This window comes from Pteropus medius, unplaced genomic scaffold, assembly GCF_902729225.1.
Source record: "Pteropus medius unplaced genomic scaffold, Ma_sr-lr_union100, whole genome shotgun sequence".
In the NCBI taxonomy this organism is placed as follows: Eukaryota; Metazoa; Chordata; class Mammalia; order Chiroptera; family Pteropodidae; genus Pteropus; species Pteropus medius.
In genome coordinates this window covers 28157886-28185884 of record NW_024340849.1, presented here as the reverse complement: position 1 = coordinate 28185884, position 27999 = coordinate 28157886, and the positions used below count along the sequence as shown (strand labels likewise).

Genomic DNA, 27999 nt, shown 5'->3' with positions numbered 1-27999 from the left:
AAATATCTAAATCAAAATAAATTGATAATGTCTATTTTGATAATGAACGAATGAAACCTAATGTTTTAAAAATGAATAGTTTTCTGTCCTGGATTATAATTGGAAACGTATGTCCCGTGTAGGACTTTCCTCATTTAAGATACTAATGATGAGTAGAAACAGTCTTAATTTAACAATAACATGCATATTTTATTGCAAAGGTGAGAAAGATTGCTTTATGAAATGTTATTTTTAAAAAATAAGACTATGAAGAAATTAGCATACCTCTAAGAAATGTAGTTTTGGTAAACCGCAGCTATAGACATATATTTTATTTTATACTCATAAGCATTTTCTTTCCATTTTTTAATTTCTTTCAGAATTAGTGAGGAAAAGGAAGTGACAGAAGAACGACTGAAAGCTGAGCAGGAATCGTTTGAGAAGAAGATCAGGCAGTTGGAAGAACAGAATGAACTGATCGTCAAAGAAAGGGAAGATATCCTTTTTGAAAGTTCTCTTTTTTAATGTTCCGAAGTTTGATTCTTTCATGAAGAGAATGTAAACTCCAGAGAAATAATTGTTCTAATTTATAACAGGGAATAAATCTGCATGGGCTGCTATTTCTAGGCAATCAGAATGACACTTAACAGCATGTACTGTTGCTTCCTTTGTGCTTGATACAACCATCCAGCTGTTCTTCTGCTGCTGTTATACTGCAGAGCACATGTTTGTCAACTAAAAAAGACAATAAGAAATTTCGGCATTAAAATGTAGTGTTGGAACTTTATTAAATTCTGTTCCAGTACTGCAGTTGAGCCTGAAACCTCTTCGTAGTTGGTATTCTTTTTAGCTAAACCTTGACAGTCCTAAGGACTTCTACTCTGAAATCATAAAAATTTTTAAGAGTTCATTGTGATTTGTAGATGTTGTATTGATAAGTGTATCACACTGCAGCATAATACCACTACACTATTCTCGTGGAGGAGATAACCGTTGGGTTTAGAACTAGGGAGGGGTGTATATGTGTGTGTGTGAATATAGACATGCTCTGCCTAATGATGTTTCGGTCAACAGTGGACCAAGTATATGAACATGGTCTCGTAAGATTATGATGAGGCTGAAAAATTCCTGTCATCTGGTGGCATTATAGCCACCTTAACTTCATAGTGCAACACATAACTCATGTGTTTATGGTGATGCTGGTGTAGACAAACCTCATATGCTGCCAGTTGTATAAAAGTATAGCACACACGATTATAGACAGTACATAATACTCAATAATAAACAACTATGTTATTGGTTTATGTATTGACTATATTATATTTTTTATCGTTATGTTAGAGTATACTCTTAATACTTATATAAAAAAGTTTGCTGTAAAATAATATGCTATGTTCAGCCAGCAGCAGCCTCATATATCTCCTGTGCACCGCATCTCTTGATTGCATCATTTTCTCTTGTGCTTGATTTAATCTCGTTTTGTTTTGTACGGTAGCATGCTGTACTGACTTGTACCGCAAGAGCAATAGGCTTTACCACATAGCCTAGGTGTGTAGTAGGCCGTACCATCTAGGTTTGTGTAAAAGCATACTTCACGATGTTCACACAACAATGAAATCGCCTAAGGACACATTTCTCCGAATGTATCCCCATCGTTAAGTGGTGCATGACTGTGTGTGTATATTGTACTATTTATAAGAAAGTAAAGTAAAAACTGGTGTTTTAATTTAAGAATTGTATTTTAAGGATATGTGAGTTAAAATAAGCACTTGGGAAGTTTGACTGGATAGAATTACTTAGGTGTTTTTTGCAGCGGCATTGATAAAAAGAGGAGTAACTGTCCTTAAATTTAGGGTGATGGATCTGCCAACTAAACTAGTATGGGAATGCTTGAAGGAACCATTGTCCTTATTGTCAGTATCGTCATTAACTCAATTGTTAGTAATCATTTCAAAGGTTCTTCAAGTGTCAAAAATGATCATATGTTGACAGTAACTATATCTTTGTGAATACCAAGTAAATAGAAGCATAAGGTAAATTAATTTACTTGGAGAAAAAAGCACGAAAATATAACTATAAAAAAGTGAGTTCTGAACTTACATTTTTCAAACCGTGGGAATACATGATTAGAAATTAATATAATCAGAATTCAGTTGGCTGAGTAGAACATTTATCAGGCTTATGGGCCCCACGGTTCTAAAGGAGTACTTTTTCAATTTTTTTTTTTCTAAATTTCTTAAGCATTTGAATAATCTTATTGAGGCTTCTCTTTTCTTTACCCTCACTGACTTTATTGCCCTGGGTTGTCATCTCTCAGGTTAGACCTTCTTTTATGATTTTCTTTCTGCTAGTTTTCTCTTTAGGTTAAAGTAATGCTGTTTAGTAAGAATTCACAACAAATTGTGCTCAGCCAGATTTGGTCTTTTACTCTCACAAGGATTAATGTCACAGGACCCTAGCACTTTCAAGAAAAGGTAGATTAGGAATGATTTTATATGTAACAAAAATTCGCTTTACAGGATCTGTTTTTTGACTTGTAACAACTCTGGAGATGAGTAGTCTCTAGCATTGGTTCAGTGGTTTCAAGTTTTCAGCGCTGGATCTCTACAGCTCTCTTAGCTTTTTCTAATGGTTGCAGAATTCCAGGTTACAAAATGGTTGCTGCAATTCCAGGTATCACATTTGCGTTAAAACAGGAAGAAAGGGGGAGGAAGAGGTTCTGGCAGTTGTGACTCCCTCTCCTTTTTGTAAAAAACATAAAATCTGTCTCAGAGTACTCCTACCCAATACCTACCCCACTCCATAACATACATCTGTTATGATATATTTATTGTCCTGAACCTTATTGCTTGGCCATGCTAAGCTATAAAAAAGGGTGGCTGAGAAAGTGAGTATTTAGCTTCTCCAATTTATATAGTGGAAGGCAGCAAGGGAAGAGCGGTTTGGGGATGAAGTCAGCCTCCAACTCTGTCTGGTAGTAGAAGTAGGGGGAATAGAAATCACTTTTTAAAAAAATTTTTACTATTAGTTTCAAGTATACAGTACATTGGTTAGCCGTTTATATAGTTTAGGAAACGATTCCCTTGATTGCTCTTTCTCTCCTCTGGCTCTCCACCTAGCCATTACATTCCCTATGCTGTTTTTTATACAGGGAAGAGTTGGTGATACCCCAACCTGCCTGGGACAAAATAAATAAATAAATAACTATTATGTCCAATGGAATTGGGGAGAGTTGGGGAAATAAGGTGAGAGAGGGAAGTAGCTTGTAATTTAGAAAGCCCAGCTACAATTAGAGTGGGGTGTTGTTTATCTAATGATATGCTTAAGAAAAATGTGTGGCTATCTGGAAAAGTAAAATCTGATTTTGGTGAGCTAGTATATTTAGCACATTCTGGGTCAAGATTAATTGTATTTAGTACCAAAGCAGCCTAAACTCAGCATGTCTATGATGGTTTCTTCTGTCCAGCTAAATATTAAGATACCTCAGGTGATTGCATTGATTCAGTATTTCATATTTTCTCTATGACTTAGCTCAGAGATCAACAAACTACTGCCATGGGCCAAATATCAGCTAAATCCAGCCACCCCCATTCATTTGTGTATTGTCTATAACTGCTTTTGCACTGTAGCTAAAAGTTGAGTAATTGCAACAAAGACCCTGTGGTCTGCATAGCTTACAATATTTACTCTCTAGCCCTCTACAGGAAAGTTTGCTGACCTCTGATCTAAAAAGCAATAAAGGAAAGGAAAAGATGTAAATAAAGTCAAGGCTTGGACATGTGTCATAGTTAGACCTATCGTACAAATCATATTAAGGTATTTGGGCATTTTTTATTTTTGTGAATGAAGATTGGAGTAAATGTTGGACCATTATCAAAAATTGAAATGGTTTAGTTAATATAATTTTGGTTTAAGTTTTTTTGAATCACCAAAAGATAAGTGATATTTGTGGAACTTGTCAAAGAAGGGAAAAAGGAAGATATGATTAAAAAACAGTGACATCCATGGTTTTTATTCCAAGTAGATTGCTCAGGTATAAATCTCCTTTATCAGCATAAACCTGTCAAAGGTTAATATAGATGACTTTACAGTACATAAAACTCTATAAAACTTAGAAACATAAAACAAGGTTATAATTTAAAACAATATAATTTTAACTAGATACATTTACCTATCATCCATGAATGATTCACACTCTTTCATGTACATGAAATCCGATAATTTCAGATCATTTTGATGTCTGTTTCTGTGTGCGGAACTATATGAATTCTTATTTTTGGCATTTTAAAGATGTGATATACTGAATTTACGGGGTTTTTTGAAAAGTTCTAAGGACTTGATTTATTCATCAACTATACAAATGCAAACCGGTCCCTTAGTTTAAAAAAAAAAAAAAAAAAGAAAGAAAAGAAAAAATTTACATGTTTGCATTCAGATCAAGCTTTTGAAGGGTTTGTTTTTATAGTAAATAGAGAATTTATTACTAAAACAAAAATTCTTGGTAATTCTCAGTTTTTTTGAACAAAGAAATCTTAATTGATGAAAACTTAACTACATAAATGAATATGCCATTTACATAGTCAAGCAGTCTGATGAACATAGTAGATTTTTGCCCAGCTAAATGAATACGAAAGGAGAGAGAAATTTAAAACTTAGAGAAATATGTCCAGTGTTCCAATAGAAATAATTCTGAAACATGTTAACTCGTATAGTATAAGATAGAGAATGTAGCCATTAGAAAAGTTTAGTTTATTAATATTCGAGCTAATTGTATTTCCAGAACCTATCTCTTAGGTCAGGATGGTATCAGAAGCTTACAGAAGGAAAGTAAAGTCTGATGTTTGCTAACTTCACCATATAGTAGAAGTGGTAGAGAAGGAAGTACAATTGGCTTCAAAGTCAAAATCCTGTTCTAGTGCTGACTAGCTATATGACCTTGAGAAAGCTACTGAACTTCTCTTAGTCTCTGTTTTTGTCTATGATATATGGATAGCTAATAATACCTTTTCTGCAGGCCTGTTGAAATTTGATAGATTCTTTACACTGTGTATGTAAAGAACCTAGCAGTGTCTTATACTGAGAAGGTACTGAAAAAAAAAGACAGCAATTCTCATTATTACTACTACTCATATGGATGAGAGATGAGATGACTAGCTCCTCTCTTTCTGATTTTTGTGCCTTTCTTTTCTGGGGTTTTGGTGGTTTTCATTAGGCTATACAACTGCTTATGCTGCTTAGAAGGCCCAGGAGGAGAGTGAAATCAGTTCTCTTCTCTACCTTCTAATTCTCTGAAAAAAGAAACCTCTCTGTGGCACTGATACCTGTTGGCTGGCTCCTCACTGGCAGGAAGCCAGGTCTTACTTTTCTCTCCCATAACCCAGACTGACAGGAACATTTGTGTTTTCTCTTCTGGTCTGTTTCCATTCTCTCTCTGATTGGGAGTTAGTAAATTGAAGAGGTTTTGAGGTGCTTATAACTCAGATCTTTGAGCCCATTGTGTAGGTCATCATTTTAGAAACCTTGCTCTGAGAAAGAATTTTAAAGGAACTAATCTTAACCTTTTTGAGGAATGTTTTAGAATGAGCCAAAGGTCTCAGTATGTCTGTGCTGAAAATAGACCAGAAAACATTCATAAGAATCTTATCTAATTATGTAAAAAAAATGTTGGTTCAAATAACAGCAATGAAGTAGAGGTATTAAAAGCTTTTCATTTAACTACACATCTCGGCTCCAGGAGCCAGACTACCATGATCCGTTAGTTTTTTGCCAAGGATGGGAACCATATTGTATATCTGGGTGAAATGGTATTGGGTGGGTAGGAACGGTGAGGAAGGATAGTAGAAATAAGTTTGTGAGAAAGAAAACAATTTGAAAAGAAAGACTAAATCTCTCTTTTCTAATATTTCTGGCCCTTCATGAGAGAAAGCAGGAGATTCTCTTTTTGGAAATAGTTTTGGGAGAATTAAAAATCTAAACTTCTTAAAATGAAGAAGACTATAGAAAGAGAAGAGAGTGTTTTGGTGTCTGGCAGTGTGGTGTACTAATATAGCAAAGTTTGCCAAACACCTTATCAACTGAGATAAATCTTGGCCTTTTTGTTTTGAATAAATATTGAGTTTTTGTTATTTATGTTTACAAATTGAATTCTGTGGTGACAGAGTATATTCCGTGTACTTGGTTAAAGTCAGTTTATTCCATTTAACAAGCCCGGGGCAGTTTTATTTTACTAATCTAATAATTATCTCTTAACACTCTAGAAGTTGTACTGCTTGAAGTCATTTTATTTGCTCTGTGATGCTGTATAACTTTAGCTGGTTTTGGACCATTATTATTGTATATTGTCTTGGAATGTAATTTTAAATCATAATAACAGATTAAATAACTCTTTCCATGTCTATTATAGAGAAAAAAGCATGCCTAAGGAAAGAACTGTTTATTACTAGTATTATTGTTGCCTAAAATGTTCTTTAAGATTATTTTGTGCTCTTAAAAATACTTAGATATTAATGCTAACCATAGGGAGGAATCGATGATAAATGTTTGCAGAAAGTAAAATATAAATTTTTATCCATATACTTAATTTCATTTCAATAAGACTTTAGGGGTTAAGTTACTCTGTGATAGTGAGTTATATTTGCACTCTACTTTTCTGGAACTCATCCAAGAATAAAAAGAAGCACTCCCCAGCTGCTCTCGTCCCTGTGGATGCACTTTTCTTGTTTGACAATTCCTGAGGCTATCATATGGATAATAATAAACTCATTATCTGGTGTCTAGTTTATAAATCCATTGCAGATTAGAAGAAGAAAATTAGAAGTAGGGAGTGGAGCTATATCACTAATATTGAAGCTGACAGGGGAACTGACAGGAAAATTATTAAAAACCACATAAGAACTAAAAATACACAGCAGTCTAGAACGCTGCCCATCTCAAAGCCATCCTATATTAAATGCAATGCAGTAGTTAACATTCATAATGATGATTCTGAGGCATCATAATAATGCTGAATTGTTTTTATCCCCTTTTACTTTTTAGTACTTCTAGGACTTTTGGTAGTAAGAACTTAAATTTGTATATTGGTTTTCTATTCACAGAGCACTTTCACTTATACTTTTTAATCTTCACAATAACCTGATTAAGTTAGGTGAGGCAGATACTCTTATTCTTTTATAGATAAAGATACAGGTATAAAGAGGTAACTGAACAGCCCATTGCAGAGTCAGGAGTGAACTTTTTGGACACCAAGTGTCTTTTCATTATACCAAATTATTTTTGTGGCATCGAGTAATACAAATAATCAACAAGCTTTACTTTTCTAGACTGATTTATAGTTAAAGCACATTTTATAAAACTTCCAAATATATTTTACAGTGCTGTTTATCCAAACTCAAAAGAGCATAATCTAAGATATCCAGAAATCCAGATATGTAGAATGTTTCAGAGATTTTCTTTTAGGTCGACTTTTCTATTCTGTCATCTCAAGTCTTTATCATTTTCCCTCTGAAACATTACTCTGAGTCCATTGATTTTTGCTGTTGCATTGACACTTGATCGCATTCCTGAATCTTTGCATTACTGTGTGGTAAGTATGCTTTTGTCCCTATCTTCATTTTTTCCTACTATCCTTTGATTGACTTCATTCCATCACTGCTGCCATATTAATCTTTCTTAAGGATTATTTTTATTACATCACTTGGCTTTTTAATACTTTTCCATGGCTTCTTATAGCCTAAAGTATCAAATTCATCCTGATTTCGATATTCAAGCCTTCCATTACTGGTATCACATAACATTTGACCTTCATTTTTATGACTCCCTTGTGTGGCCCCTACATGATAGGTAGGAAAGAATGATTGTTTTTTTTCCTACTTTTTACAGTTTATTTTTATTTCTTTGTCTTTGTTCTTTTTACTAGTTTTCTTCTCCAAGGCTTCTTTAAGATGTTTTCACTGATTAATTTTTTAAAACAGTGTCTGACTCAGAATTCTTCAAGCATTTTTACCTGTACCAATGCCCTAACTTGTGTATTGTAGGGTTCTTTGGGTAACTGTGGTGTTCTTAGCAACAGTATGGATTTTGAATAAGGAAACTTACATCAGAGTCTTGGGTTAGCTAGCTGCTTTGTACCTTTTGAGTTTACATAAGTCATAGAATGCAAGAACAAGCAGTTGAGATCTGCCTTCCATTTTGTAGTATCTTTTCTGATTTTCAGGGTTTTTTGTGAAAATGAAACAAGTCTTAAAGAAATTCTGATAAATTTATTAAACTGCTGAACTTACATGCTCTGGACTATTGAGATAGGAGATAGTACTTTTCAACCTTTTGCCCTCTATTCTGGGCTTAGCAAAGTTCATTTGTTTATATATATATTTGTAATTTTAGTATTTGCTACAGATTGAATTGCATCCCTCCAAAATTCATGTGTTGAAATCCTAACCCCACAATGTGACTATCTGGAGATAGGGTTTTTAGGAGGTAATTAAGGTTAAATGAGGTCATAAGTGTGGGGCCCTAATTCAGTAATAAGAAGAGAGATCTGCCTACCTCTCCTTCCTCCTCCCTCTCTCCCATACCCCATTGTTATGACACAGCTAGAAAGTAGCCATCTCAATATCTGGAAGAAAGCTCTCACAGTCAACCAAACCCTGTGTGACCTTGATGTTGGACTTTCCAGCCTCTAGAACTGTGAGTATATCTATGGATGGGTAGTATTTCTAAACATTAGTATATTTTCAGATGTTATTCTCTGATCATTTTTCCTTATTTTTATTATCCTGGTTGGGTATTAATGTACTTCGAATAATAATTTTTAAAATATGATTATTATTGTTTGATGAAATTTGCTTTTTGGGATTTCTCTGCCTATTGTCTGAGATAATTTTAATATCTGTTGTGTGTCCATTTTATAATAATACAAATAGTTTTACTTTCCAGGTTTGATTTTGGTAGTGTTTTGATTTCTTTGGCTTGCTGAATGTTCTACATTTGGAGCCTCAGCACCTCCAGAGAGCAACTTCTCTGTTGCTTTATAGTGAGTGACACAGGGATTCACAAACATGTGGATTAGGGCTTCTACAATGGCTTTAGTGACTAAGGGATTTATTTGTTTTTGGTGCATACATGTAAATAAGCTCGCTAGACTGAAATTCAGAAAAATTGATTTTCTGCATCTCTGTTAAATTAAAATTTTTTTCCAGTGACAGTTTTGCACTAGGTAAACAGTACTAAATCCATTTAGCATCACTTAAAATTACTTTGGAAAGTTTCAACAGTTCTTGCATGAAGAAATAGACTTTCAGCAAATCAATCTCATAATTATTGTTCAGGAGAGTTTATTATTTTGTTTAGCTTTTTACATAACTGATCGTCTTCAAAGGGCTGTTCTGATGTAATCTCTTCATTTAAACCATTCGCATACCACAGCTTGTAATTGCTTTAGATTTAAAGAATATAATGAATGACTTATTTATCAGTAACAAATTTGTCTCAGTGTTCTTAACTTTAATATGGCCTTCACTTACAAATAGTTAAATGATTCAGACAGTAATATTCTCTCTTCAGTTAGATACTTATACAATAATGTTTCTTTCTCTTTTTTTTATAGTTTTGCCCAAGATTTTGCATTTCTAAGCACTGTAATTTTTCATAATTAGTAAATCTAATTGTTATATAGTCATATAATGATCAGAAATATACTGGATATCTGAAATGGAGCTCCTTATAGATTAGATGGTAAGGATTGTCACTTTCTCCCAATTTGATTATCTTTGTTGCTACAGAAATAAAAGGCTATTGATCATCTTGTTTTTCCTGAATCCTCAGGGTTGTGAAAAGCATAGCCAAATGGAGAAAGAGTCCTTCCTATCGAAACATTCTGAAGCAGTCCTTGAATTTCTAAATAAGTGTATTCTAGAAAATCCAAATATCTAAAGACAATATTTTGTTCCACAATATTTTGTTCCAATATTCAGTTTTTTTCCAAATAATTGTTATGATGTATGTGCTTTATTTTTTGGTCATTCCTATATGACCTTTTCCCACACAGAAGCTAATAAATATAGGAAAAATGGCAGGAGGCAAAGTAGAAAATTAAGAAAAAGTTGAAACCAACAGAAAAGAAGGTTAAAAATAGTAATTTCCCTAGTGAGATATTTGCACTAGAAAAAATCTGACAATAGAAAACAGAACCTATGATATGGTTGGTGACAAAAGAGAATTGTTATTTGTTGAGCGTAGGAAAAAGTTGCCAAATATCCACCTCTGTCTCATGTTAATAACCCCAAGGCATCAGTGTGCCAGGCTAAAAGCAGAAGGAATAGTTAAGCAGTCTAAAGGCAAAGGGAGAGGAGGTTTTAGTATGACATTAAGTGTAATGATTTAGAGATATCACAGCATATACAAATCTATTCTTCATATAGCATTACATAGTGATTTGAGAGGGCAGAGAAGTGCTTTATGCTATGGCAACTTTTTTATCCTTATCATATCAAAAGACCAATTATGTAAAAAGTCCTTTTTGTAAACTCTTAGTTTATTAGAAATTGTATGTCTCAAATATGACTTATCTCAGTGTGTGATATAACAAACAGCAGTATTTTGCAAAGAGTACTAGAATAATAAAACTTAAAATCTTGACATAGATTTTCATTTTAACTGGCTGTATGACGAATAAACTAACCTTAGTCTCGTCATATATAACATGTTAATATCTGAACTATTTACTACATAGGGTAGTTAAATAGCTTTAATATGCAGATTTTTCACAAATATGAAATTCTATAAAAATTTAAGGACTATAAAGTATTTTCTTGCCGGAAAAAGTTTATAACATTAAAATAGGTATTACGATATATTTGATAAATCTCAAACATTATTTTTTTATTTCAGATGCTGCCTTTATTAGAAGTTTTTTTTTCCCTTGAGAGTCCTTAGTTTTCTGTTGCCCAAAGAGTGACTAGGTTTCTAGTTTTTAGAGCATTTTGATTTTGAAGCAAAATGTCTTCTGATTATATGAGAGAGAGCATCGTTTTAAAATTTTAAAGCAGTTTTAACAAAACTTGTTGCTAAGAGAAGTCAGGTAGGAATTGCTAAGGAATCTCATTACATGCTGCTCTGGCATGGAACAGAAGAGATCTCAAGGAAAATAATTCAGAAACAACACTGAAATGGCTAGGATTAGGTTGGATCTATTGAAGGATGTTTTATGAATCTCTGTCAGGATTAAGCTTCTTTGTTTATAACAAGAAATGTCAAACTAACAGTAACAAAAACAAGATATATGTTTATTTCTTTTAATGTAAAAGACATTTGAGTTTTGGCATGGGGCAGGTAAGATGACTGTAGATTTAGGGAGTCACACTTTTTTTATTTTGCCATTTCAAGCTTCAGTTATGTGCACATTCTAGTCAGCAGGAAGGTGTCTGTTGATTTTGAAAAATTTGTTCTCAATTTATTTTTAATTTTAACTTTCAGTTGGATTTAAAACTACAATTGATCTTTTTATATTGATTTTATCTTTGACATCGCTAGATTCTCACTTCTTAATTTTAATAGTTTTTTATAGATTCCTTAGGATTTTATATGCAAACAATTATCTTCAAATAAAAAACAATTTTAGTTCTTTTTTTCTGATCTTTGTGCCTTTTATTTCTTTTTCTTGCCTTATTCAATACCTCCAGTTAGGTATTGAATAAAAGAGATGAACGAGAACATCCTTGTCTTGTTTCATGTTTTAGGGGACATGCATATTTCATCCTTAATATTGATGTTAGCTGTATAGATTTTTAATAGGTGCCTTTTATCAGTTTGAGGAATTTGCTTTATTCTAGTTTGCTAAGATTTTTTTTTCTTTTTTATTTGTGAATGGGCATTGATTATTCATTGCGCTTGAATTCTTATTACATATTTTCTATTTCCCTCATGGGACATCATTTCTATCCTTTGTGCTTTTGTACACTGAGAATCCTGTATAGTACCTGGTATTCAGTATGTGCTCAAAAAATGCCTCTTATGTGAATGAATCGTAAACTTGAGTTGCTTGATCAGAGAACATCTGACTTTTGAGAGAAACCTTGCATTTTACTGTTGGAACTGCACAATTATAGCACTCTACCGCCACCTGGTGGTAGTATATCTAAATTGCAGGAAAAGCTTAGACAAGTAAACATGTGAGAGCTAAAACTGCAAGTGATTGGACTGATTCGTGATAGTTACAATTTCAAAATAAACATGTGCTCATTATATATAACACGACTGTCTGAATTTTGGCAAATATTTTTCACATTTGGTAGGTGCTGATGTACTTTCTGTTTTTCTTTATGCTAGAAAAGGATGAAGGATCACTTTAATTATATATGTTAAGGAAACAGTAAATTGTGAAAATTGACACAAATAGAGTGAGAGCAAAGGCACTTTTATATTTGCATTCCTGTCCGTCAGCATTTCTTTGCTGTTAGATACTAGCTAAACTTGAATTTTAACAAGGATTTTCTAGCTGCTAATGTTTTATACTAAATATTTAGTATATCGCAAGAAACTCCATCTTGTGGCCAAGAAGGAAATTTTAGGTTTGTTCTTAAAAATCCTATCCCTAAGTTCCACAGAATTCACTGAGACTTAAATGAACTGGGTGAACTGGGTGGGATTTATCTGTTATGTCAGGCAGCATTTTGGAATGCAACCATCTATCCTCTATATTGGTGTGATTACCACTGTGTATTTTCACTTGTTAACTTCTCTTTAAAAATGGACCATGTGCCACATATGTTTATAAAAGTTAAAAAAAAATGCAATTCAAATATTAAAAATTTCTTATTGATGTTAAATGGCCAATCTTGTAAAATGTTGATATTTTTACATAAAGGTTAGCCCTTCTTATGGTCAAAATACCCTAGGGTGATAGTATTGGCAGTACTGTTTTAGTAATAAAGATTATAGTGTGGATAAGTTCCCTACAAGGCCCCATGATGGTAATACGCCTAGATTTTGTCTTTAAAAGAAAACTGCTGAGAGGCAATAATTTTTTGTGTATGTGTCCCATTTTCATTAATGCATGGTAATTGATGGAGTTGCAGTGACTTGTAGCAGTAATGAGTTCTAAACATAATAATGCACTCTTTTCTAATAAGTGAGCACTGCTGGGGTTTAAAAGCATACTAAATCAGTTGCTTTAGTATGAATTTATTAGTTTTTTTCAGCATTAGCTTTAATAGTAGTTATTTACATAAGCGTACATCCCATTAACCGCCATCAGGGCTGGAAAACATGCTGAACTGTTCATATTTTCATATAATTATTGAACATAATGGTTTCATTTGCATTTCTAAACAGTGATGTTTCTGTCAGCTTTGGAAATAGTGTCTTTACGCAGTCCCTATTTCACATCCACTTATTTGACATCGTTAAATTTTATGCTAATGTGCTTCCCTAGAATATCATCAGTAGGACAGATGCTTGTGCTTTAATATACAAATCAGGGATGCTTCTCCATCCCCCAAATGGCAAAGGGAATTAAAAAAAATCTGCACTTTTAGATATAAAGTCTGTCTTCATATAAATAGGTTTATGAAATAAAACTTTCAGGATTAAATGTTATAATCTGGTTTTCTCTTTAGAATACTTCGTTATGAATAGCTATCTACCTGACTATGGTTAGTTTTGTTGTCTTGAATGAGGAGATGGGTCCTGGTAAACATCTTGTTGCTGTTGAATATTTAGAATTCTGCTTCTGAAATGTTGATCTTGAGATTCAAGTTTTTCACTGCTTTTGAATGTATTGGGCCACAGTCTTAATTCTAAAAGTATTCTTTGTATTTTTGTTCCTTTAGTTTCTTAACCTAGATTGTAATAACTCATGGTAGAAAATATTATGTTAATGCTCTTGAACATCTGAGCCCTTTGTGTGCATCTAGAGAATGTTCACTGTGAAAAATGAGTCACTTAGTGGGGAGGGGTGCAAGATGGGAGGCCAAGAGCATGTCAGCGAGGTAGCAGAACTAATATGGAAAGACAGGTTTTATGGAAAACTCCTTGCTTCTTGGATATCTATGTGTACTATCAGCTTTGTTTCTCCAACATTTGTGGATGTTTTTGTAAATGTTGTCAATCAGATGGCTGGAAAATTTTAAACAAGAGCAAAACTAAAGAACTGTTTTAAGAGTTGATTCAGGATTTTTTGGTTTGTTTGTTTGTTTTGTTTTGTTTTTTGTTTTTTGGAGCTCACTGTGAAGATATTAGCTCTTTTGGGGCCCCTTCGTTTCTTGTGTTCTGACAGCTCAGGGCAGCATTTTACCGTTGACTCTTAGTGGACCTGCCATGCCAGAGGTGACTCTGCAAAGTTCAAAACGCAAGGTTGGCAGTCTGGCAAGATAGGGTAAAGAAGCAGCTTTAAGAGGAGTTCTTGCCCCAAATTACTTGCTAAAAATATATTAGAACTGATATAGCATAAAACTGATACAGCGTAAACGGATTATTTGGCTAGAAATGTTATTTGGCTTAACAGGTCAGGAGGCAACTGAAATTTTTGCAAGGACTTCTTTTCTTTGAGGAGTTGCCAGGGAAGAAATATGATAAGGGCTGTGGAGAAATTACGATAGAGGTAGAGTTTTATAGCTATTCATTTTGACCCCAACTTTTTCATGAATTTTTCTATATGATCTCTTAAAATAGTCTGAGATGAATACTTCTCACAGTGACAGGATCTTCTGAACTATCGTAATGAAAACATTGATTGTGCCCTTCCATCTAGGGAACATGTAACCTTCATTGTTGCCAGATAGACCTCATGTATGAAAATTTTTTTAAGTTCTGAAAATCTAGCCTCACATTATAAGCAACACAATATTTTCAGCTATTTTTAAAGCTATTTGTGATTATATTCTTCAGTGACAACATTTTATTTGGTGGAGTGCAGTTTGCCACAAAGCTAGAAACACAAACCCTGTCACCAAGAAATACTGTTTATCTTTTTCCTCCCTGTACACATTTCTTCCTTTTCTGGATAGAGGTTTAAGGTTAAAATGAAAATTTCATCTGCCTGTTCAGTTTTAAAGTGCCATGAGAATTTAATCCAACAACTTGCCCCTGAGTATCTCTGTTGCTATAGAACTTTACTACCTTCAGGGCAGTAATGGAGATGTGTTTTAAGTGCTATGTGACTGGTTTCCAAGCCCTGATGGCAGAGGATTAAAGAATCCTAAATTGTGTTTTAGGAACAGTTTATTTTCGGTTTCTTATAAATTAAAAAAATTCTAGACAAAGTCAGGTATTATCCATAAAGTGCCAACCAGTTAGGAGGACATTACTTGTTTGGTTATACTTATTTTCTCTTTTATGGCTGGGGGAACACAATTAACCACTTCCCTTTTGAGATCATGAAAGTACTTAGAAATAAACTTCTATCTGTGAGACGCCTGAGCACCACCTGTTCTGTAAAGCTGCAGGAACTCTTAAGCATCCACTGTGTTGCACCTGTTTGAGGAAACTTTCATTTAGAGTCTTTGATTTTTCACTGCATATATTTTATTTTTTGCATTGTTAGCCAGGACACTACTCTTAGAATTCTCTAGCCTTTGGTGATATTTACAATATATATCTGTTAATCTTTACTCAACTCTGTGATTAGTGCAAGTATTTGAGAACTTAGGAGGAGCCTAGGGGATGCTTGATAATTAATGCCTTATTCAATTAAAAAAAAATTAACGTACTTTTTTCCTGATTTTAAAAACAACACATGCATGTTATGGAATATTTTGGAGTAATACAGAATATTGCTTCATTCTTCAAATCATCAATGTATGGTATATTCATGTTTTCCCAGTTCATCATTTAATCATCTCTAGACTAGCTAAATGAATGCAAGTAGGTCTAATTTGACATCACAGTGAAAGTAAGAATTTTTCAATTCTCTTGCTTTTGATTTTGTATCAATTAATTATATTTTATTTAACGTAAAATATTAAACGTCTCTTTAAAACACAACAGAAAAGTCAGCCAAAAGATGTTTAATGGCATGTATTTATAGTAATACTTGCCGGTCCTTTTGTGTAATGGTTGTATAAAAATTCTCTGTTCAGTTTTGTGGTTGTGTTTAGGTCTTTCCAGTGAGGAGGGGGAGGGAGAACTCAAAAGCAAAAGAAATCTGAAATTGATGTGATTTTAGGAGAAATGTTTGGAAAAGAACATTTCCGTGGAGCTAATTTAGTGCTCAGAACACCTGTGTTTTGCTAAGCCAGGTAATTAGATAGTTCTGTGACATCTGTAAATAACCTCTCAAAACTTCAGGTTTCTTTTTTGAAAAATGAGGATGAATATACTGTTTACTTCAAAGAGTTTTGAAGATTAAATTAAATAATGCATATTAAATGCTTTGTACTAGGACTAACTACATTAGAATCACTCCCCCCGCCCCGAAAAAAAAGCTTGGTTTTTTTTCCTGTCATTCACATTCTAGAAAAAGCAGACTGAACTAAAGTGACCCTAGCTTCCTTTACTCACTTTCCCCTCGTGTTCTAGTTTCTTGTTACTCCAAGTGCACCCTGTGGATTTGTAATGTCAGCAACACTTGGGTGCTTGTTAGAAATGCAGAATCTTAGGCCTCATGCCAGACTTAATTTTTCAGAATCTGCATTTTAACAGGATCCCTTTATATTAAAACATTGTGTTCATTTCTTGCATGAAGGAGTACTTTGTGTAAGAGATATGAGCAGTGGAGATATATAAGCTTTAGCTGTTTTTTCTAAATTCTCGCTTCCCCGTTCATAGCTTTGGATCATGATGGGATGTGTATAAGAGAGAATTGTATTTATTCTGCTGCTATTAGGTGGATTATTCTACAGGTGTGAAATGTGTGGTGCAAAGCTTTTTTGCACATATTGATTTTTCATCTACTTGTTCTAGCTATTAAAGAGAAAGGGGAATTGAAATCTCTGAGTATAATTGTGGATTTATCTATTTCTCCTTGCAGTTCAATCAGTCTTGCTTCATGTATTTCGATGTTCTGTTTTTAGGTGCATAAAAGTTTGAGATTGTTATTTCTTCATGATCAATTGACCCTTTATCATTATGAAATGAACTTCATACCTGGTGATGTTCTTTGCTCTGAAATTTACATTGCCTCATGTTGAGTTACTCTAGCTTCCTTTGATTAGCTTTAACATGATACATCTTTTTGTATCCTTTAAATTTACCCTAATTCTGTCTTTGTATTTAAAGCACGTTTCTTGTAGCCACCAGGTAGATGAGTTGTGCTTTTTATTTTTAATCCAATCGAATATCTATACTTTTTAATTGGGGTATTTAGACCATTTACATTTCATGTGATTCTTGATACAATTCGGTTTGAGTTTATCATTTTGCAATTTATTCCATTTGATTTTTGTTCCTTCTTTTTTTTCTGCCTTCTTTTGGGTTAATTGAATATTTAAAGTTTTTTATTTTTTTATTGGCTTATTAGCTGTCACTGTTATTTTTGGTATTTACTGGTTGCTGTAGGATATATATATTTACCTTTAATAACAGTCAGCCTTCCAATGATGGATTATACCACTTTTGATACCTTACAATAGTGTAGCACCATTTCTCACTTTCTGATATTTGTGCAGTTGTCAAAATACATTTTAATTTTATACCCACACCTTATAATCTTTGTTAGTCAGTTATTTTTAAGGAGATTTAATAACAAAAATATTTTATGTATATTTACCCATGTAATTACGACTTCCAGTGCTCTTAGGTCACTTCCTTCTGACAGATTTCCTCTAAACAGTTGTAAGTATGAATTCTTTGCTTTCGAATTTACAAAAAAAGTTTTTATTTTACGCTCGTTTTTAAAGATTTTTTTCCCTTCAGTACCTTAAAAATGTTGCTCCACAATCACACTGTCATTTCTACCAATGAGCAGTGGTTGCCCTTGTCTTACTGACCACTTTTCTTTTCGCCTTTAGACACATCTGATTGACTGGCTCCCATATCTACAAACTAGCGGGTAACATTTCATCATTGCTGATAATTACTCATCTACGTTTTAATACTTCATTACTCTTTGTCACTTAATAGTACTCCATTATATGGATGTACCACAGTTCATTAATCTACTCATTTATTTAAAAATGTCTTGGTTGCTTATGGCTCTGGGTGATTATGAAAAAGGTCCTATAAACATTCACATGCAAATTTTTGTATGGACATAAATTTTCAAATCAATTAGGTAAATACCTAGGATTGCTAGACTGTATGGTAAACCTGTTTAAATTTGTAAGATATTGCCAAATTCTTTCCCAAAGCGGCGGCACCATTTTATGTTCTCCCAGTAATGAATGAGAACTCCTCTTGCTCTGCATTCTTACCAGCAGATGTTATTTTCAATTTTTTGAATGTTAGCTATTCTAATAGATGTATAATGATAGTTTATCCTTGTTTATAATTTGCCTTTCCCTAATGACATTTGGTTTTAATCCTGTTTTCATATGCTAATTTGCCACCTATCTATGTTCTTTGATGAGGTGTTTGTTCACAACTGTTGCCTGTTTTCAAATTGGATTTTTTGTTTTCATATTGTTGAGTTTTAAGAATTTTATACATATTCTGGATATAAGTTCTTTGTCAGATATGTGATTTGTAGGGATTTTTTTCCCAGTCTATGACTTGTCTTTTCATTCTCTTAATAGTATTTTTCATGGAGCAAAAGTTTTTAATTTTGATAAAATTCATTTTTTATCGATTTTATGCTTTCATTGTTTTTGCTTTTGATAGTGTTTTTAAAACCTCATCACCAAACCCAGGGTTATGCATATTTTCTCCTGTGTTTTCTTTGAAAATTTTTATCACTTTTTGTTTTACAGTTAGGTCTATAATCCATTTTTAGTTAACTTCAGTAAGGTGTAAAGTTTCTGTCTTGGTTCGGTTTTTTGTTTGTTTTGTTTTACATATGGACTTTCGCTTGTTTCAGCACCATTTGTTGAAAAGACTATCTTTTTACTAGTAAATACCTTTGCTCCTTTATCAGAAATTTGTTGACTATATTTGTGTCAGTCTGTTTCTAGGCTCTCTATTCTGTTAATTTATGTTTATGTTTTCACCAATAGCACTGTCTTGAATTCTGTAGCTTTATAGTAAGTATTGAAATCCTGTAATGCGAGTCCTCTAACTTTGTTCTTCCTTTTCAGAGTTGTTTTGACTATTCTAGTTCCTTTTTTTCCATATCAATTTGGAATCAACTGTTGAGATCTACTAAAAACCTTAGCGTGATTTTGATTAGGATTATGTTAAATGAATATATCAGACTGGAAAGAATCTGCATCTTAACAATATTGAATCTTGCAATTCATGAACATGGTACATCTATCAATTCATTTAGATCTTTTTTTCCCCTATGAATATTTTGTAGTTTTTTACCTACAGACCTTGCACAAATTTTGTTAGATTTTACCTAAGTAATTTTTTTAGTACTAATTGGTATTAACTTAATTTTTTTTCTGATTTTAATTTCTCATTGCTGGTGTAAAGGAATGCTGTTGACTTTAGTATGTTGATCTTGTGTCCTGTGACTGCTAAACTTATTCGTTGTATGAAGTTTTTGTAGATTCTTTAGAATTTTTTACATAGGCAATCGTGTTGTCTGAAAGTAAGGATAGTTTTATTTCCTTCTTTCCAATCTATATGCTTTTTTTCTTCTTGCCTTATTGTACTAACTAGACTTCTTATATGATGTTGAACAACAGTAGTGTCGGAGGACATTATTGCGTTGTTCCAGCCTTAATAGTCTCTCGCCATTAATTATAATTTTAACTATAGGTTTTACATAGATACCCTTTATTAGGTTAAAGAACTTTCCTAGTTTGCTTGTAGTACTTATCACAAGTAGATGTTGAATTTTGTTGGAAGCTTTTTCTGTCGCAATTGATATGATCATATTGTGTTGCTTATGTTGCTTATTCACTAATATGGTAAGTTACGTTGATTTTTGAATGTTGAACTAGCTTTGCATTTTTGAGCTGAAACCCACTTAGTATGATATACTGTCCTTTTATATATTGCTGAATTTTATTAATTAATATTTTGTTCAGGATTTTTGCTTAATGAGACGTATTGGTCTGCAGTTTTGTTTTCTTGTAATGTCTTTATCTGGTTTTGTATCAGGGTAATCCTGATACAACTCCTCTTCAAAGAAGGAGTTGGGAAGCATTTTTTTCCCCTAAATTTCCTGTAAGAGTGTATAGAATGGGTTTTAATTTTTCCTTAAATTTGTTTTAAAATTCATTAATGAAGCCATCTGAGCCTGGAGCATTTTCTTTGTTTGTTTTTTTCCCCTTTCTGATGGGAACATTTTTAACTACAAATTAAATTCAAGTTTAATCAATATAGGTCATTCAGGTTATCTGTTTCTTTTTGAATAAGCTTTGGTAGTTTGTGTCTTTTAAGGAATTTGTCCATCTCACCTGTTTTTAAATTTATATGCATAGAGTTGGAGTAGTACAGTAATTTGGGAATTAACTTGGTAAGTTTCTTAAATTACATTAATTTAAAGTAATTTGGAATAAAAGATAAAAGCAGCAAATTTCTTTCCTCTCCTTTGGAACATACCTAAAAAGGAATGTGTAAAATATAGTTATTTCCTTCTTTTGGTGGAATTGTTCAGTTTGTCATTTCTTGAGCTTGAGCTTGGTAGTTTACTTTAGGGAAAGTTGTTCTTAAGGCACCAAAGTAATTTATTTTCATTTATTTTTCAACTTACAGACAATTTGACAGTCTGGAACCCATAAAGATTTTTTTTATAGGTAATTCTGACCGTATTTTTGCAAACTAACTTGAGCAACTGTGTGTCAGGTGTGAATATATTTACATGAGATTGCAAGACAGATTTTGCAGCTGTGTAATTCAGTATGTATGTTAATTATTATATATACAGATAAACATTGCCAGTTATTTATGATAATATATTACATGTAAATTGAGCAGCTCCCCTTTTTATAATATATAGCATTGTGAAATGAATTTTATTGTTAGTGCAAGTTCACAGACGAATCCCTATTTCCAAAGCCAAGTCGAAGTAGGTTTTATTATTTATCTAGGCTTACGTATAGTGACAGAATTGAACCAGTTTGTGTGGTAGATTTAGCCCCAGTTCTTTTTCTCCTTCCTATATCCACTTTCTGTGTGACTTTGCACTTAGATATATTTACCTTTTCTATGACTTTTGAGTGTAATCATGTTACTTTGGCCAAGTAGAATGAGGCATAAGTGAAAGATAGTGTGCCATTTTCAAACCTGGGCATTAAAAAAAGGGATCTTAGGTGTTTCCATTTGCCCTCTAGCATTTTCTGTCATTGTCATGAGAAGCACGCTCAGGACGACCAGTTCACCCCCTAGCTGCCCAGTGTGAATGTGTCATACATTATCAGCACGCCAGAAGCTTTCCCTTGTAACTCCTTCCAATCACTACCCCAATGGTGGCTTTCCTGACTTATAAACCATAAATTACTTTTTACCCTCGTGCTTTGCATATCCCCAATGTTTGGCAGAAATCTTGAGTGAAAATCAGCCATATGTTTGAGGCTCCCCAAATCTACCAAAAGCTTTTCTGGTTTTGTACTCTATATTATATTTAAAAGATACTTTATATAACAGTAAAGTAATGCTTGAGTTTAGTTAATAATTAGTAAAATCAATTTACAGTGTAATTCCTAGGATCTTGGCATTTTTAACCTGTTTGTCTACGTCTTCTCTGATGATACTGTAATTAAGAATTTAAATTGTGGCCATGAATTCTTATACGCCATCAAGCAGATATGACATTCTCCTTTCAAAATGCTTACCGAGACAAGAGAGACGACTTTTTTTTAAACTGTTAATGAGTGTTTAAACCAAAAAGGCCTTGGTCATTTGTCAACCAGAATTCCTATTTTCTCTTTAAATTTAACACTCTTTTACCTTAATGTGACCTTGTACAAAAACATACATGTAGAGTATTTTATTTGCTTTTTAAAATCACTTTAATTTCTTGCAGAGCAAGCCATCTGCTCTTTAAAGCACTAGGCTAGAAACATGGACTCAAAGGAAGAAATTGTATGAAGCTATGTAGTATAGTGGTTGAAAAAAAACACAGGAAATATTTGGATTCAAATATATTCCATTTAGCTGCATAGATTTGGATATATTTTCTTTTAGTTGCATGAATTTGGTCAAGTTATTTTTTAAGCCTCCTCATCCCCTCTGTAGTCTGTGGGTGTATAACAGATTCTACTTCATATGGTTACTAAGAAGATTATATGTGATAAAAAATGCATGTAAAGGCTTAAGCACAGTGTCTGGGGCATAGTAAGCACTCCGAAAGCTCCTCAATGATATTACTAGTTTTATTAATATTATTAATTACTACTATAGTCAGATATTTTACTGGTAATAGGAAAATCTAAGCAATTTTTGAAGGCCTTATAAAAATATTTTTCTTTGCTTTATACATTGTAGAAGTTACTATCTTGTAGTAGATTACTGGTAAGACCTTGAAACACTTTTTTCCTTCAAATCTCTGTTAATATTTTAGTTAAATTTTTCTGTTTTTATGAATTCTTCAAAGTATTCATATTCATTTTCTATTGCTGTTATTCTGGAGGTCAGAATTCAAAATCAGTCTCAGTGGGCTAAAATCAAGGTGTGAGCGGGGCTGAGATCCTTCTGGAGGCTCTAGGGGAGAATCTTTTTTTTTTTTTTTTTTGTTTTCCAGCTTCTAGAGTCTGCCAGTGTTCCTTAGCTTCTGGCCGTGCATCACTTCACCCTCTTTTTCTGTCATTTCTCATTCTCTGACTCTTTCCCTGCTTCCCTGTGATTGCACTGGACATAGACAAATTACCCAGGGTAATCTTCACATTTCAAAATCCTTAACTTAATTATATCTGCAGTCACTTTTTCCAGATAATATAACATATTCAAAGATTTATGGGATTAGGACATCAAAATCTTTAGGTGTACCATATCCACCCTCTGCCCCTCAGAGATTCATGTCTGTTCAATACGCAAAACACATTCACCTCATCCCAACATTCTCAAAGTTTCAACCCATTACAGCATCTACTCAAAGTCCAAAACCTCTTCTAAATTCCATCTGCTCAGAAGTTCAAATCTCATCACCTAAAGCATCTAAATTAGGCATGAGTGAGGCTCTGGATATAATTTTTATCCTGAGACAGAATTTCTATCCATTTGCAAACTTCAGAAACTCAAGAAACAAGTTATCTGCTCCCAAAAGACGGTGGGATAGGCATTCAAGTTATATTCTCATTTAATGAGGGAGGAAATGGAAAGGAAAATGGAGTTACCAGTTCCAGGCAATTTTGAAATTCAGGCTGACAAGCTCTATTAGGTTTCAGTGCCTGGAAAAAAATCCTCTTTGATTTGAGGCTCTATCCTTGTAGACACATGGTTTCCCTTGGGATAATTCTTCCTTTTTTATGAAGGGTACCACATGTTTATAGCTGAGTAATTTTAGTCTATGGTATTTTGAGAACCCAGAACCTTCTTTTATTTTGTCCTCTCTCTGTTCCTTCAGTTCAAGTTGGCAATATTTCTGCTCATATAACATTCTCAGGAACCTTGTGAGTTTCCTTTGTATGATTTGGAGATTAATTTTGTTAGACAAAAGTCTCTTCTACAGAGTCATTTTTCCTGCATGATCCCATCCCTAATTTATGTTCTGCTTCAGTAGCTGAAGAAGTTCATGAGCCATATGCTTAATCTCTTCCAAGATTCCTCTGTGTGATTGCATACTGACTTTTTGATCCTCCCAGGGCACTACCAAAATGTTGCCCAGCGATGTCTTTGGGCAGAGCCTCTTTGCTATTTAATGTAACATATTCACAGGTTTCAGGGATTAAGACATGGACAGCTTTGTGATAATGGAGTATTTTTATTCCTACCATATTATTATTGTTTTTCAAAGAATTTTTTAAAAGTTCCAGGTGCATGTCTAATAACACACAAGTACATATATGTATATTTGCAATCAAATCGTTTTGTAATAACTTATTCAAGTAGATCAATTTTGATATATTATCATGGGCTTCTGGGCAATTACATTTGTTTTTAACACAATGGAAATAATTTCTCATCTGTACTTCTAATCTTAATTAAAAGGCACATTTCTCATTTCCTGTGACATTTGCATTATCTTATTTTAAAATATGTTTATAAGTTACTTAAGGTGCGTGTGATTTATTTTTTTAACTGCTTTTTAGGGTCTTGAGTTTAAGAGATAATTTTCACGTTTCAGTTTAAGTTTCTTTTTGCTTTATCTCATACTACACTCAGTAGAATAAATTCTCACTGATAGATTCACACTTTTATACTTTGATTGAAATCTGTTTTAAGTGACCTTCATCTAATGTTATTTTCCAGAATTTTTGAGGTAATACAAAAATACTGTCAAATATTCTGAAGCTTCCCAACTGGTCTTTTCAAGTCAGTTTTTTTGTTTTGCTTTGTTTTTGTGCTGCATTTTTACTTTCTGGTACTAGTTACAATTCTGGGAAATTTGTAGATTCTTTTTACTTTCAAAGTTTTTTTTGTTTGTTTTATCAACAAATACATTTTTAGCACTTAATACCTTTTCAACATCTAATACATTTTCAGCTTTTAATCTTATTTTGAAGTAATAAGTTATTATTTAGTAGCAAATGTTAACTGCAATGATTTGGGGGCAGTTATTTTGATAATTTGTAAGGAGTGCAATAAAGAGTGTATCATTAATTATTTTTTGGAAATATACATTGATACTACAAAGCTCAACAGTTTCTTAGTTTTGTATGCACTTAATTGGTAGACAATTTATTTGTCATTTTTATGAGTGTAAACATTGTGTATGACTCCTTTTAGTTTTCCTCCCCAGACAAATTATATCTAATAAATATATTTAATTATTCCTATGATGTGACTTTGAGAAATAGAAGAAAGCAAGTCTCTTTAGATAGCCATATATTAATATTACCTGTAGTGATAAGAATAAATAGTGGCTGGTTGAAAAGAATAGTGACTCTTTACTGTATTCATGTTAACAGCTCAGAAAACTGAAATTCAAAGAGGTTCTGTAACTTGCCTGTCAGTCAATTAGTAAGTATTCCAGCTTCGGTTGGGTCCAGCACTTGTTGTCCCTGAAGCTCTATCTCTTCCCAATTTAGCAGTTGGTTTTGAGATGAAAATTTTAAAAGATTACATATTTTATGTTTTGTATTGAAATAGGGTGGTCTAATTATGAGTATAGTTTCCTCTAATTTCCAAAGATTAATTTTACTACAAAGATTAATATTTAAGTGGCAGTCTTTGCCATTTTGACAGCTATAGATTATAATCTTTCCATTATCTGTAGTCACTTAATACATTTAAGAGCATTAAAGTCAGTTTTACACAGTTTCAAGTACTTTATTGGCTTGTTTTTATTTGCGCTAACCTGGCAATTTGTTTTTACATTAGTTGACTTCATGTCATATAGCCATCTTATCCTAAAACAAGTCTTCTCTTTAGTTCAACAATTTCTTTTCCTTTTATTTATTCATGTTGTTGTCTGTTTTCCATGTTACAGCAGATTTTATCCTCTATCAAGCTAAGTCTCTCTACTGCTAGCTAAGGAAATTTATCTTCCCTAATTCACACTATTGGGAGATGTTCTTGCCCTTATTTGAAAATTGTTTATTAATTACTTATAAATATTTATACTCATCGTGTGTACTTTTAGATATTTTTAGATATTTTTGCCTGAGAATAGGTCTGCACTTTGTTTTTAAGTGTATATTTATTTATTTTTACTAATTCTTCAATAATTTTCATAAATATATTTAACTTATCAAAGTCTACAGTTAACATCTTTATTCTTCACCCATAGAACACATTAATTCTATTAACTGCTCTCCAGTTTATATATTGTCATTATTATGTATTCGAGTTACAGGTTTTTTAAAAAGCTTTTTTGAGTTATAGCTTTAAAAAAAAAACCCTACAAATTATTTCTTGCATCTCAGAGCGTCTACCTGCCATCACTTACCTTGTTTCAAGTACATTCTTTAGCATTTCTTTTTGTGAGGGTTTCCTGGTGTTCATCTACACTTTTGTCTAAAAATGTTCTTATTTTATCCTCATTCTTAAAATTCTAAGTTGACAGTTACATTCGTCAGCTCATTGAAGATATTATTCCACTGTCTTCTGGCTTCCATTTTTATTCTCAGAGAGCTGTTTGCATAATTCTCAGTCTTCTTTATCTGTTTTGTTCTGTGGTTTCATTTAATGACTGTGAATTTCCTTCTGTTTACCCTGCTTAACATTCCTTTGTTATCTTGAATCATTGTAGATTTGCGTTTCATTGCTAGTAAAAATGTTTTAGTTATTATTTACTTATATACGGCTGTTGTCTACTTCTTTCATTCTTTGCCTTCAGGAAACTCTAGATATATTTTAGATCACTTCATTCTGTCCTTTCTATCTTTTCCTCCCTTTGTATCACCTTTTTGTTTACTTACGAAGCATTCTGGCTATTATATTTCTATAGCTATTATATTTCTATAGCTAAACAGTTTATTGGGGCCTCAAATCTATTTTGGCATTCTTTTTTGTTTTCTGTCCTCTGTTCATATTTTCCTTTTTTTTCATTCATTAGGCATATTAAATGTAGTAACTTTGTATTATATGACAGATAATTCCACAGACTTTGTAAGTCTGTGTCTGCTGTCTGTTAGTATGCTGATTTTCATTTAACGGTGTTTTGTTGCTGTGTAGTTACTGAATCCTTTGCTGTGAATTGCTTATTGCTTTCTAGTTTTTTTTCTTTGAGAATTCTTTGAGGTTTGTGGTAAAGGTAGGTTTTTCCAAAGTAGACTTGGGTTTTTTCCAGGTCTTTTGTGGGTGCTGTGATGTGGTGATCTCTGTAATCTGGATTATCATTTTATACCACCTGGGTAGAATAATTTTCACAGGAAGGCATTCTCATGATAACACAGTCTAAGAGTTTCGTGTAGTCACTTGAGTTTTTCATTTTCCTCTTGTAGTATCTTTAGAATATAAGACAGATGTAGGGAAGAAAGATAAGAAACAAGGGCTGCTCAGTTACGTCTCTTTCTTTTGGGCCCAAACATAGCAACTTGTGCTCCATAAAGGAAGGTCTTTTGATGAGACAGCAAAAAGTCCTGGAAATCGTGGTGGAACAAAGGATTAGATATTAGTTTAAAGTTCTGATGCTTTGGTTATCTTCATAAAAATTCCTAGGAATCTTAAAAAACTTTTAGAACTATTAAATGAATTTAAAACATTACAGGATACAAGATCAATATGCAAATACTTATCCCAATGAATAATTGGAAACTAAAATTTTAAAAAAGCACCATTTACCGTGTTTCCCCCACAAATGAAACAGGTATTAAATATATGCAGTATCTGTATGCTAAAAGCTACAAAATGCTGATGAAAGGAATCAGAGAAAATCTAAATAGATAGACCGATCACGTTCATGGAGGGAAAGATTCAACAAAGTGAAGATGTTAATTATCTTAGAATTTTAAATCCCTATCAAAATCTCAGCAACATTCTATGTAGATATAGATAAAGTGATTCTAAAATTTATATGGAAAGCTAAAGGAGCTAGAATATGTAAAACGATTTTTTAAAAGAAGAAAAATGTTGAAGGACTTCCCATGTCCCGTTTAGCTAGAGTGATCCAGTGCAGTTCTGGTGAAAGGACAGATCCATGAATGTTATGGCACGAACGATTCTGAGACCCACGGAGCCAATTGAGATTAATTATGAGCCTTTATTAGCCGGCCGGCGACTGACTCTCTACCACGCAGGGCTAGAGGAGATCAGCCCGGAGCTTTCAGAGGAGGCAGTTGATAAAGTTTAAGGCCATACCCTGGTGGTCTCCTGAACAAGCAAGCAGATTACAGAAGTGGAAGTTAGCTGTTAGCATATCTTTGCCCAGAACAACACCCTTAATTAACAAGTAAATGGATTACAGAAGCAGACATTGGCCATCTTTATATCTTATACAAT

The 27999-nt window shown here is 33.1% G+C and overlaps 1 protein-coding gene across 9 annotated transcripts in view; it reads left to right on the top strand.

Moving 5' to 3' along the window:
- Positions 1 to 27999, top strand: part of KIAA1328 (KIAA1328 ortholog) — a 229026-nt gene that overhangs the window by 28005 nt on the left and 173022 nt on the right. For all 9 annotated transcript variants that reach the window (XM_039842883.1, XM_039842892.1, XM_039842891.1 and 6 more), the window contains one exon: positions 360 to 475. In XM_039842883.1, the coding sequence (XP_039698817.1) occupies positions 360 to 475 (116 nt within the window). The remainder of the gene's footprint in view (positions 1 to 359; positions 476 to 27999) is intronic.